The following is a 13,215-nucleotide window of genomic DNA, read 5'->3' as shown; positions in this document are numbered from 1 at the left end:
TCATCTGATCGTTCTCGTGATGAAACTCTTGACCGGGTCCTTGCTCTTCGTGGTCGTCGACGATTTCTTCGTCTTCTCGTGGGCGAAGCAGTTCCAGAATCGCAGCGTCTCGTCTGCTGCCGCCGACACTACGGTTGTCTCGTCTGGTGACAGACACATGGTGAGTACTCGGTTGGTGTGACCTGCAGGTTGGTATGGATGCAGGAGAAGGTTGGTGTTAATGGGAATGGGCTTTGTGCAGATGCAATTAGGTTGGTGTTCATGGGAAGATGTTTGTGTTTAAAATGAAAAGGTTGGTGTCAGTGGGAGGGAAGAGGTTTGGGGGAATGAAAGGACATTGGTGTCAGCAGGAATAAGAGGTTGGTGTTAGTGGGAAGATGCTTGTGTGTAAAATGAAAACAGATTGGTTTCAATAGGAAGAAGTTGGTGTTGACGGGAAGATGTTTGTGTATAAAATTAAACACGTTGGTGTCAATGGGAAGGAAATTGGTATTAATGGGAAGAGGTTATAAGTGTCAGTAGGAAGAGCTTGGTGTTGGTGGGAAGATGTTTGTGTACAAAATAAAACGGGTTGGTGTCAATGGAAAGAGGTTGGAGTAAATGAGAAGACGTTTGTTTATATAAAAAACAGGTTGGTGTCAATGGGAAGAGATTGGTGTTTATGGAAAGAGGTTTGTGCAAATAAAAAGAGGTTGTCGATGGGAAGGATATTTGTGTTAATGGGAAGAGGTTTGTGAAAATGAAAATACGTTCGCCTTAATGGGAAGAAATTTGTGCTTATCGGAAGAGTTTGTGTAAACAGGAAGAGAGTGTAAAAAATGGAGATTGATGTATACTGGAATAATTTGGTGTCAAAGAGAATAAGTCGGTGTAAGTGAAAAGACATTGATTTCGATGGGAAGAGGTCGATGTAGAAAGATATTTTTGTGCAATATATGCAAGACTTTGGTGGAAGAAGGTGGTGTAAGACGTTGATCATAATACATGCTCAAATGGCAAGCTGCCCGGAATTTTCTCTAACACTTTCTTTTATAATTCCAGCGTCACACAGTAGCTTCTTTGTGTCTTGGTTTGTGATTACATGTACACCATATTACAGTAATATTATGATCTTATTGACGTTGTGGATAGGAGGATACAGTTTTAATACATTGTATAGATTGGCTCCTCAGTGCACGTGGAAGCATTACGATTGCACTTACAGATTACAAGGGTCAATTTAGGGAGTATTAAGCAATGGCCATGAATGGGCCTGACTCTATAGGAATTAGATTCTAGATTATGACTTGCACATGCCTTTGAGATCACAAATCCGCTCCATGGTGGTGAACTTCCAAATGGTCAGCTGATTCTGGGCGTACCCATGTCCCGTGACCAGCTCCTTGTACGCACGTGACCACAAAATAGAGCTCACCTGCAATGCACATCGAAGTCGAGAAAAAATTAAAGAACACAGAGTTAAGAAGAACCCATTACGTACCATAATTTCCCTGTAGCGTGGCGCTGAACTAATGAGTATGAAGAAAAACAAGTCTTCTTCTTCTTCTCCACCATCACTTTTGCTTTTATGTCTCCGTCTTTCTTCTCCTCAACTTTCTCCGCCTCTGCCTTCTTTTCAATCTTTTCCCCTCCCAAACGCCTCTAATCATTTTTTTTGCAGTCTTCTTCTCCTCCTCCTTCTCTTCTTCTATCTCGTTGTTCTGTCGTTCTTCTTCATGTCATTTTTCTTCCAGTCTTTACTATAAAGCACAGTATCTCTTCCAGATGAAAATTCTGTTACCTGTGACTTTGCGTCTGTTGTCTTGACGCAGAGTCCAGTCTGCGTGTTCCAGAAACGGATCGTCCGGTCGGCGGTTCCTCCACCACTAGCCAGTAGGTTGGGTTGCCATGGACACCAGCTAATAGCCTGCGGTTTTGAGATATCCATTCATTTTTGTAAAATATTGACAACTTATCGACCAGTAGCTGTACAAGTAATGGTAACACGTACGTAACACAAACAGAATGCTGAAGAAACATACATGTAGTCTTTACTTATTGATGCGCCCCTTCCTCCCCCCAAATAATAAAAAAAAAAAAATTAATAGATGGTTATACAAGATTTAGTTGTGAAATAATATTTACTGAAATTAATCCACATCATTATTGTAACTTAAAAACGCGCATTTTCAATTTTGTAATGCTACGCCCGTAGTCATTCTGCATGAAAGGCTTGGAGTGGACAATGGTGGATGGGTGTACAATCCAGGTGAGTATATTGTCACAACAATAACAGGATTCAAAGCATTCAGTTGTTATCTGACTCCTGGATACGGCATGCTGTATGCAATGAAATATCTTTATCTCTCTTATTATCTATCTATCTACCTATCTCTCTATTTTCTATATTGTCTAATCTATCTATGATTATCTGTCTGTCTCTCCATCTGTCTACCTGTCTGTCTATTTATCCATTTATCTATTATTCACTCTATTTATTTATCTATCTATCTATGTATGTATGTATGTATCTATCTATCTATCTATCTATCCATCCATCTCTTTGTACATCACCTTGACTGCTGCTTGGTGTTGAGTGAGGGAGAAGAGTGGCTCGGAACCTGCCAGGGCCCTGGACGAATCCCAAACGTTGAGGACGTTGTCGTTCCCGCCACTGGCCAGATATTTCCCGTCGGGACTCCAGGCCAAGCCGCAAACCTCCTGGCTGTGGACGTCGTTGGCCGCCACTAAGTGGTCAGCGATCCGAACGTCGTGGTGGTGGACGCCACCAGAGCGGGCTCCACTAACCAAGAGGTAACCATAACAATAACGGCAATGTATATAATTACAGGAGTATCACTCAGTAATCAATTATCACTGTAAACATCGTCTTCATCATAACAGTAAGATCCTAATCTCAGTTGTATTCTAATGATACACTGTCACAGCAAATCATGCACATACTCTGGGGCCTACCAACGCAAAGAGATTTTGGGATAAAACTACAAAAGAGTAAAATTGTTTGTATTCTACCTTTTTTTTTCTCGCGTCAGAGGAACCCAACATTGATATTAGTCCTGCTGCTCAATATAAGTACATACTTGCATCAGTTATCCTATAATATATGTAGAGGAATAACCCGTATAACGAAGAGTCATAGCTGGTTTTGATTTAATCACAAGTCATCCAATCCATAAAGTCTACTCTTGTATCTGTAAGTATGCCGTTTCCAGAAAAAAAAAGTATCATTAGCTGAGAAACGACAACATCAGAACAACACATCTTAAATCTTGGTTTCATTACAAGTGTCGTAAAAGAGGAGTTACTTTCTCATCAGCTGTTTTACTTTTGCGTAGCATACAAGAGAAAAGAAATCGAGGGAAATCTACAATGAACAGATTATGATGTTCATACGCTACAAAGGATTTGTAAAAGGAATACAATAATATTGTACTCCAATGTATGAATGATAACATAATCCCTCCTCCATACCTTGACAAAATGTAAGCATTCCAACCCAGAGACGCTACTCGCGTTGGATGTCCTTCCATACAGCGTAGACACTTGTGCTTGACAATATCCCATAGCTGAATTTCATGAAGAAACAGTATAAATAATATAATAATGAATAGGGACCTAGTATAATAAGGATGGTTATGACTAGAAAAGATCACCACAGTATATTTCCTGTGCACTAATATATCAACAGGCTGGATGCAACAATTTCAAATTGGCAACATCGATTTAGTGGCTTAATCTGTGTCATAAAATGTGAGGTCCCGCTTCACAAATTAGTAGTACATCGATTACATGTAATAATAATTAGGGCCTATTAACTTCCATAGCGACAGCTCAGAAAGAAATGCTCAGTTGTGAATATCAATGAGCTGTTTTGATACGGTAACTTTGGATTATTGTAACGAACGACGATTTCAGTTCAGTGTCTTTAACTAATGAGATCCCGTTGTGGAGCGAACTGATGCGGGAAGAGTGCGCATGCGGGAAGCGCGCACCAGGCAGAGGAAGCATGAATGATGGGGAGATGTCGCGAGGCCATTGATGAGAGAGAGACGGGAGAGAAACGTGGCAGAGATTGGTCTTGATTCAGTCACAAGTCATCCAATCCATAAAGTGTACTCTTGTATTTGTAAGTATGCCGTTTCCAGAAAAACGACAACATCAGAACAATACATCTTAAATCTTGGTTTCATTATAAGTGTCGTAAAAGAGGAGTTACTTTCTCATCAGCTGTTTTACTTTCGCATAACAGAAAAGAGAAAAGAATTCGAGGGAAAGTTACAACAGATCGTAATGTCCTACACTACAAAGGATCTGTGAATGAAAAACAACAATATTGAATTGCAATGTTTGAATAATAGCATAATCCCTATACAGAGAGGGAAGAGAGAGGTGGCAGAGATAGGGGATGGGAAATTATGAGACGGCTGTCAAAGCTATGGGTAGAGAAGGAGAGACAGAAAGAATGAGAGATATAGAAAGGCGTTCAGCATTTGTTTCATGGTATAGTAACGGCAATGTGGATGGTGATTATGGTGGTGGCGGCGGCAGCTGTGGTGATGTTGATGATGATAATAATGACAATGATGATGGGGATGATGATGATGATGATGACGACGATGACGCTGATAATGATGATAATGACGGTGATGGTGTTGATGACGACGACGTCATGATGATGATGATGATGACAACGATGGAGACGATGACAATGATGATAAAGATGGTGGTGGTGTTGATGATGACGACGACGTTGCGATGATGATGATGTTTATGATAACGATGGAGACGATGACAATGATGATAAAGATGGTGGTGGTGTTGATGATGACGACGACGTTGCGATGATGATGATGTTTATGATAACGATAATAGCTGCATGTAGGTGGCAGGCTCCCGTGTGAGAACTTACCAGTACTTGTCCTAACGAGTTGCCGACCGCAATGACGTCAGAGTCCTTCAGCCAGGCCAATGACGAGATGTAATCTCCGACGCTCTCCAACTGGAAAAGGTGGTCGATCTCGCCCGAGTTGGCGTTCCACAGGTAGACGGCGTTGTCGAGAGCGATGGCGACAATGTTCTTCGAGCTCCAGTCCATCAGGTTTAAATCTGTTTAGGGAAGCATCTAAAAAGATTAGCAGTAACTCATCCTTGTGTGCTGTGAGTCCCAATAGGCACTGAAAACCCCGAAGCGTTGTACACACTGTCCAAAGTCTCCGGAACAGAAAGGGGCCACTATTAGTGAAATACGTAGGGTTTATACGTAGCAATACTCCTCATCCCTTCAAAACCACAATCAGGGCAAAACAAAACACATAATCAGTGTATGTTAGTCCCTATATCATTCAGCAGAATCATATTACGTCTTCAATAAAGTAGGACAGATCCATTCATTCTTCCCTGATACACTTGAGCGTCTTCTTCCTCTTTCCTGTGTGAGTTTTTCATAATTTTCTCTTGGATGGAATTTCACAACTTTGTTCTCCAGCAACGCCATAAGCCGTCCAATTTTGTTTTCTCTGTGAATGCTGTTCCCATGTCTGTGTCGTCGCCAATGTATGGTATTTCATCGACAAAAATGACAACATTAAAATACTCATAATGGTGGAATTATACCACTGATTATCACTGTGATAATTACTGGGATGTTATAATAACTATTGAATAGCAGAAATTGGCCAATGAGAACAATGAAAAATGATTACTACGAGGACAGATGAAAACTTTTGATGAATCAAAACGTAATTTTAGCTACTTCTTTTAATACGATATGGAAATATAGACATGAAATTTGATTTGTTTATTATGATGAGAATACAATTTGCTTTTAATATGATTCTTTTTCATTATTCTCATTCCTGTCATAATCATACTACTATGATGAAAATCAAACAAAGGAAAGGAAAGTGAAGAATGAGGACAAGAACTAAAAAAGGACAAAAACATTTCCCACTTTTGATCCTTAACATTATATATCAGATAACACTGATATTGATATGAACAATAGCTAAATAGTTTACAATTTTGTTGGAGGTAATTTGAAAATGGTAGCATGAATAATTTCATTAAATTCAAGACTTATTTTGAAGTTAGGTTTCAGATTTTGCTCTGTTTTCAACCTTCTGTACAACATTTTAATTTCGCACAGGGGTCAATTGGGGTGTATGGCAGTGTATGGTTAACACCCCGACAATGGTCCTGAACAGGATTGACATGCTATGTTACATATTCATGAGAAATTCCACTATCACAGCTAGTCCTTTATTCATCCTAAAATGTAGCGTATGCAAGCACATGAAAACATGTGCTTATCTTTTATCATGTGCATACATTTTACCCTTTACCATGAATTCAGACTAGCAGTGTCCAGGGCAATCCATCATGAATTATTAATAAAGCATCCATGTGCCTTGGAGCAAGAGTTCAGAAGCCTAGTCAGCAGAGGTCTGAAAAGGTGGTATTCGTCAAGGTTCGTGGTACATGTATTCATGTTTATTGCTCTGAGTCATTGTGCAATGTAAGCACACGCTCACATACACATCATTGGTTCTTGTATATAGATCAATTTTGTACAGAGGGTTCAAATTTGACCAAAATCTGGAACTTAACTTGAAAATTAATCATGAATGTAACGGAACTGATTATATTCTCACGTTAAAAATCACCCCAACTAAATTGTACCTTATTCAGCTATTACTCACATCAATGAAAGTGTTATCTGATGTATAGTTTGCAAACTATTAAGGATCAAAACTGGGAAATGTTTTTTTTTTTTTTTTTGTAACACCTAGGATAAGGAGTGTACTACTGACAGAAATCATCCCGGAGGTCTGGGGCATCAAGAATACGATCGGCTGACTGGGGGATGAAGCGGCTGGGACCTTTCTTTGGGCCTGTCGATTTGGACGAGCTGTATAACACCTTCAGATTGTTCGAGTAACCTGTGGATGGACATATTGGGGTAGAGTATCTTGTCTTAGATTTTCACAGCATTTCCAGTCTTCGAGAAAAAGGTCAAACTGTGGTACGCTATATATAGAAATACATTGCACAAGATCAAAGACATGATATCTTTCTCTCCTTGTTGGTCTATTGCAAGATTTCATCGCTTATAATGCAGTTTGTAAACGGTGGTTGTTGCTACAACGGGCAGGCCTCGGGAAAAACTAAAGTTTTCGTGTTGATAGGAGCAGGAGTATTAAATTTTGTCTAAAATGTGTTAACTCAAAAAGAAAAACGTTAAGTCAAAAAAGACTGTACAAAAGACGATATCATCATCGGCAATAAATGGAACTCATGTGACAGACAATGAAAATTAATGAGCATATATTTTGAATAAACAAATTCAGTCTGCATTCAATGATACTCAGTTCACTTGTCCCCGACGGAACGATTCTTTTCATAGTACGTGTTCCAGTCATGGAAAATATTCTTTGTAATGTTGACGAAGTACGTAAATTACGAAAGAACAATGATGTCAATAAATTCCAATAGGACCAGATGGTTTACCAGCAAAAATTCTTGAAAGAAAGGGCTGAAGAATAATAGCCAACTCCTTATGTCAGGTGTTCAATGAATCCTTGTCCCAAGGAGGTTTTATACATGGAGTTACAACTGGCTGTAATTATTCAAACAGTTGTCAGATTTCTATTGATGTACAAAGGAATTCCACAGGTGCACTTTTGCCTTTGATGATCGATGTTCCTTGCCGCCGTCTTGCTGAGCATTCTGAAGATTGATTTTGAACGTTATCATAATGTTGACCATATTTTTGATATCCATTTGTTAAATGAAATGAAATTTCAATTAATGATTAAGCATGTAAAACAAAACACAATTCGGTCCAGAGATTTGCGCATAAGTGTAAATCAGAGCTGTATCATGTGAAAATGTTTAAAATTGTACCATCCTAGAAAGCTGCCAGCTGACTGGCGTAGAGCTAACATTTGTCCTTTATTCAAGAAGGTGTCCACAAACGACCCAAGAAATGATCACCATATTTCTATGACCTCTGTTGTGTGTAAGTTGCTTGGAAAGATTGTGTGTAGTCGACTTGTTAACCACCTGACAGTGAATAAGATTTTGTGTGACGGTCAGCACGGTTTCCGTGAAAAGCAGTCATGTGAGACACAAGAAGCTATTCACACTTGGACAAGTGCGATGGACTCTGGCTGTCAAATGGACATTTTTTCCTTTATTTCGCTAAGGTATTCGTTACTGTTCCGCACCCCTAGACATGTTGTTTTAATTTGTCTGAATGAATACAATACAATGGGTAATATTGATAAAGAAAATAAAATTAATGATTTTTTATTCTTTTTCCTGCAGGAGTAGAACTGATCATCTTTTAGGCTTTGTACACGTTTATGTGGGCAGCCGCGAAGCCACTGATCCAACTCTACTGGTCCACAAGGCAGTCAATCCTGACACCATTTTTCGGCCAAACCATAACGAGAGATCGCTTTCAGCTTCTCCTCCACTTTCTGCATTTCAATAAAAACGATGAGGCACAGAAACGCCACGACCCATTCTATGACCCCCTCTTCAAACTCAGGCCATTCGACGATGCGGTCACCAAGGCTTTTTGTACAGTGTTTACACCATGGCGTTCTGTAGCAATAGATGAAGCCCTCATCGCAAGATCCTTTGGACGACTGAGCTTCAAAACGTACAACCCTCAAAAGCCAGCGATATACTTCCTGAAAGAAGATAAGATTTCTAATCCATCAGAATATAATCAGGAACTTTCGTCTTTGTACCAGCAAGAACTACAGTGAAGGCACCACCCAACTGATACTCTCTATGATGACTAGCCTGCTTGACAAAGGGTACAGGTAATTAACGGACAACTGGTACACGAGTCCAGCCTTTTTCGTAGAACTATTTAAACGCAAGATCCGGAATGCATGTGGCACTGTCAGAATGAACAGGTAAGGAATGCCAAAGGATCTGAAACCAAGCAGAAAGTTGGAACGAGGAGGGTCGCTTTTCAAGTGATGTAAAGACGGGATGTAAAGAACTGCTTGTAGTGTTCTGGCATGATAAACGGGCCCGGGTGTTACAATGCTTAGCAACATCCACTCCAGTAGTTCCAGGGACACTCAGAAGAGATATCGTGTGGCAGGACAGGCCATCCGAAAACTGGACATTGTGTTGGACTATAAAACGTACATGGGAGGAGTGGATTTGTCAGACTTTCTCACTAATCAGTATACCGACATGAGGAAGTGAATGGTACAAGAAGTTGAATTTTCATTTGAATGACCTTGCTGTAACTATAATGCTTACGTTGTTGTACAACCATTTTTAAGTAGACAGGAGGGTTAATCATTTGACTTTTTGTTGTTGTTGTTCTAGACCTGATTACTGAGAATGATTGATGATTTCCCCGTGGAAATTTACATAGCCAGGACAGACTAAAACTAAATCGAGCCGGGAGGAAAAGCGATAAGAAAAATTTGTTTAACTAAAGTTTTCACAATACAACACTGGCCAATTCATGTTCCTCACACTGACAATACCAACGATCCGACACGTCCGAGCGTTGTGTGGAAACCTGCATCATCTGGAAGACGTAAGTTGCTGGGAGAGCGCATCCCTCGACCGCGCGGAAACCAGATACATGTGTCGGAAGTGCAAGGTGCCTCTCCATCCTGTGTGCTTTGTATCGCACCACACTTGAGCCAATTTTCGCTCAGGATAGACGAGCGAAGTACAAATTTGTACACACCGGCAGGAATTGCAAAGTATGGCTGAATGCGCTGATTATCTTTTCTTTTTTTTTCCTCAAAACGTAACTGATATTATTTTGCCATGTACGTGGTGCTTTTTTTTTCAAAAATTTTAAAATAGTTGCGGCCACATCGCGACGACTAATTTGTTTGCTACTTCTCCGAGACGTCTCCGCGAACAACCGGCGAAGATGAGGATCCGTGACAGAGAACATGTCTCGGAGACATCACAGGTAAAGTCCCCGCGACTTCCGGGCAAAGTTAGCTTGTTTGGTAACGTCACCCTGGAGTCGTCCTCTGTGTGACTTTTTTCGGTCTTTCGTGTCGCAAGAGTCGCAAACACGTCTCCTCCAGTGAGACAGGCCTTTTAATTATTTTCTACGGTACTAATCTGAAAGCTGAACTTACCTTCTTGGGCCTTCGGTGCTCGCTGTTTAAACGTTAGGATCTTGGCATCACGGTTGTCGTTCAGCCGTTCCTGCAAATCGACGTTGTACGTTGACGAGTTTTCGGCGTCCCCTCTCTCCGACGTTGCCGCATTTTCCTGCGTGACTTTAAAGTGACTCCGGGCTATGTTCATGAGGGCGCGGTTTGGAATGAATCTATTTTTTACGTGTGGGGTTTTTTTTCATGGGGGAGGGGGTATATAAAAGGAAAAAAGTGGAATAATCTCAGCATAAAGAGTACGTTTATGTTACCTCATCAAATTTTATCCTAATGTCTTCTTATTGTCTTTTTATAACAGGTACAAAAATCACAAGGATATTTCCCGAAGAAGTGTTGAAGTAATTATTTTATCATTGGCCTTATGCAGGCATATATTCTTATAAATCATCGTGAACTAGCTGTTTAACTTAGATTGTATATCATGAGCTGACGACAGAATGGTTAAGGGGAGAGAAACAGACAGACAGAGAAACAGACAGAGAGACAGATACAGACAGACAAACAGACATGGCGGAAGGGAGATGGATGAAGAGATTCAAAATTCATAAGAAACCAAGTAGATTCAAAGAAAATAAAGTAGAGATTTAGATAGGGAAAAGGGAGATAAGAGAAATGTAGAGATTATTTAACAGACCCCCCCCCCCCCCAAAAAAAAAAAAAAAAACAATTCAAAGAGGAAGGCGTTAGGAGAGATTTAGCAAAGGAAATAGGGATAAAGAAAGGGGGACGGAGAGAGAGGAGGGTGGTTTAGAGGGGACGAAAGAGAGAGACAAAATGGAGGCGGATACAAACCGTAGAGATACATATAATAACTATTTTGAGTTTATTATCATTACAACTCAATGATACAAACCTGTCTCCACCACCTCCGTTTTGCTTGGTCGTATCTTTTCCTGGAGACTTGCTAGTCTTTCTTCCAGGCGTCTTTCTGGGCGATCTCTCGGATCCTTTTCTGGATGGTGTCCGCCTCAGTCCTTTGGAAGGTGTCTTTCTCAGACTCGACGGTGACAACGCCAACCCTCTCTCTATAGAAAATAATTTCGAATTGATAGAATGAATGAATAAAAACCAAACAAAACGAAAATCAACTTTGAAGCATAAAAGAAAAAGGTATGGCAAAATCCGGTAAAATCTTGCATAATTCTTTGTGATATTAATGTTATTTATCATGATAGATAAGGAACAACTCTATCCAAAATCACTGAAAACCCAAAATCACCCTTGTTGACCAAAACTTCAGGCCCACAGGAAAATCAACTCAAGAGCCCTTTTGTATTATAGTTCAGATGATAACAGTATATTGATTATATCATATTGCCACTGTGTTAGGCAGTTGTCCTTAAAGGAACATCCCAGACAATTTTCATAACTTCACATCATGTTGTACATAAATCGACAGCTCCATGTATAGATTTGTGGAATTTATTGTTGTCCTTGAGCAGAGGAACCAATACTCAATACAAAAATCTTAAACAGATTACACTGAACAATGTTGATGACGTAGAGCCTCACATATTTCAGAAATGAAGCAGCGTAATTCTATTACAATACCGCTTGCCTAACAAGTTCACCTGTGTAGAATCTATTCATGCTTTCTTCTTTTGTTCTGCTTCCTTGAGCCCCAACTCATGTATTCTCGAGGTGAGGTTGCCATGTCATCATCCTGGAATTGTTCATTGCAATTTGTCACACATTTTGAAAACATTCATATTCCCCATCCAAATCACCATAAATTCTGCAACTCTACTCAGTATAACTGATTTAAATTTGTTCAAATGTAAAGTTTGAAAATCATCCGGAGGTCTCCTCTAAGTATAATTACCGATATTACTACTATTCTAGGCAGTAAAATCAGCTACTGTTAGTTTATTCCCGTAGTAGTAGTAGTATAGTAGTTTCGCAATAATTCCACTTTTTACGAACACTAGGCCTACTCATACAGAAGTTTCTTTTACCTTTTCCCTCAATCGCCTTTCGTTGCCAGCGCGGAAGAGCGGATCCACTGCCCATGCTCAGCGGGCCGTCCAGTCGGATTAATTCACTCACACTCGACTCGAACTGAAGATTTGACATGATTGTTTTCCAGCTTATTTACGTATATAGCGGCAGGTGCTACACAAATGACGCTACCTATAATTGAATGAACTTTGTTGAAACTTGGGATAAAGAGAAAGGAGAGAGAGGAAAACAAAATGTTAAACCGTGCATGATCTGAAACTTGTGCATGAGTAGATGTGTTTGAACAAACTGAGTTTAACCCCCCCCCCCCAAAAAAAAAAAAAAAAGACAGAGTTTTCTCATTGGCTCCAGCAGTTTATTATCAAGGCGTTCTACTCTCCGAATACATTGTGCGGACAGGTGATTAAGCATAAAGAGACTGTTAGATATCTTGATATCACCTTTGATCAACGACTGAAATGGGATATTCTTTATATGCAGCAAGATTAGTAAATTAGTAAGTTATGTCTGCTTCTTCATTTTCTTCATGAAACCTGCCTTAAATTAGTATACAACTCTTTAATTCTTCGAATTTTGGATTACGCAGATTTGATTTATGATTCGTCCAAAACGAAATACACTATGAAATTACAAAAGTTACAAAATAGGGTAGGCAAGATTATTCTTGGAATTAGTCCCTATAAACATCCATTGAATCATGAAATTAATAAAAAGTTGAACTGGATCGGCACTTGTATTCCATGGTTTTTAAGTGTCTACATGATTTAAGTGCTCCTTACCTTAAAGATTCGTTTAGATTTGTTCAGCATTTAAATACGCCCTTCATCAGAATGGAAATCTTTCATTGCCAAAGATCACGACCGAATACTGTAGAAGAATATGGTTGTGTACAATGGGACTTGCAGCTACAACTATTTACCGCTGGAATATAAGTCCTCCTTCAAGTTATCCGTTTTTAACAAGGTGATAAAATAATTCTATTCCTATGTTCTTATGATTTTCAACAACGTACACCCATATTATTTTCATGTTTTTTATTCATTCTAATTTTATGTACGTGTATTTTTTATGATTACAGTTG

The 13,215-nt window shown here is 39.6% G+C and overlaps 1 protein-coding gene across 1 annotated transcript; it reads right to left on the bottom strand.

The window, feature by feature from the left end:
• LOC139731458 (cell division cycle protein 20 homolog) lies at positions 1–12,248 on the bottom strand. The gene is made up of 10 exons (XM_071642343.1): positions 12,131–12,248; positions 11,029–11,200; positions 10,137–10,330; positions 6,810–6,938; positions 4,910–5,106; positions 3,472–3,566; positions 2,554–2,782; positions 1,781–1,906; positions 1,297–1,414; positions 1–182 (listed from the first exon to the last, which is right to left on the bottom strand). The coding sequence occupies exons 1-10, from the start codon at positions 12,246–12,248 to the stop codon at positions 1–3; spliced, it is 1,560 nt and encodes a 519-aa protein (XP_071498444.1).
• Between the last annotated feature and the right edge of the window lie 967 nt (positions 12,249–13,215).

This window comes from Diadema antillarum, unplaced genomic scaffold (assembly GCF_040938485.1).
Source record: "Diadema antillarum isolate AM-2024a unplaced genomic scaffold, OU_Dant_1.0 seq00000375_RagTag, whole genome shotgun sequence".
In the NCBI taxonomy this organism is placed as follows: Eukaryota; Metazoa; Echinodermata; class Echinoidea; order Diadematoida; family Diadematidae; genus Diadema; species Diadema antillarum.
This window is presented reverse-complemented; position numbering and strand designations above follow the sequence as displayed.

Bases quoted from the DNA above. Each gene is read 5' to 3' on its own strand.
- LOC139731458 (XM_071642343.1), bottom strand. From the start codon at position 12,248: ATGTCAAATCTTCAGTTCGAGTCGAGTGTGAGTGAATTAATCCGACTG. The intron at 10,331-11,028 runs GTTTGTATCATT...CGTAAAAAATAG, and splicing joins AACGGAGGTGGTGGAGACAG to ATTCATTCCAAACCGCGCCC. The intron at 3,567-4,909 runs GTAAGTTCTCAC...CATGAAATTCAG, and splicing joins ACTCGTTAGGACAAGTACTG to CTATGGGATATTGTCAAGCA.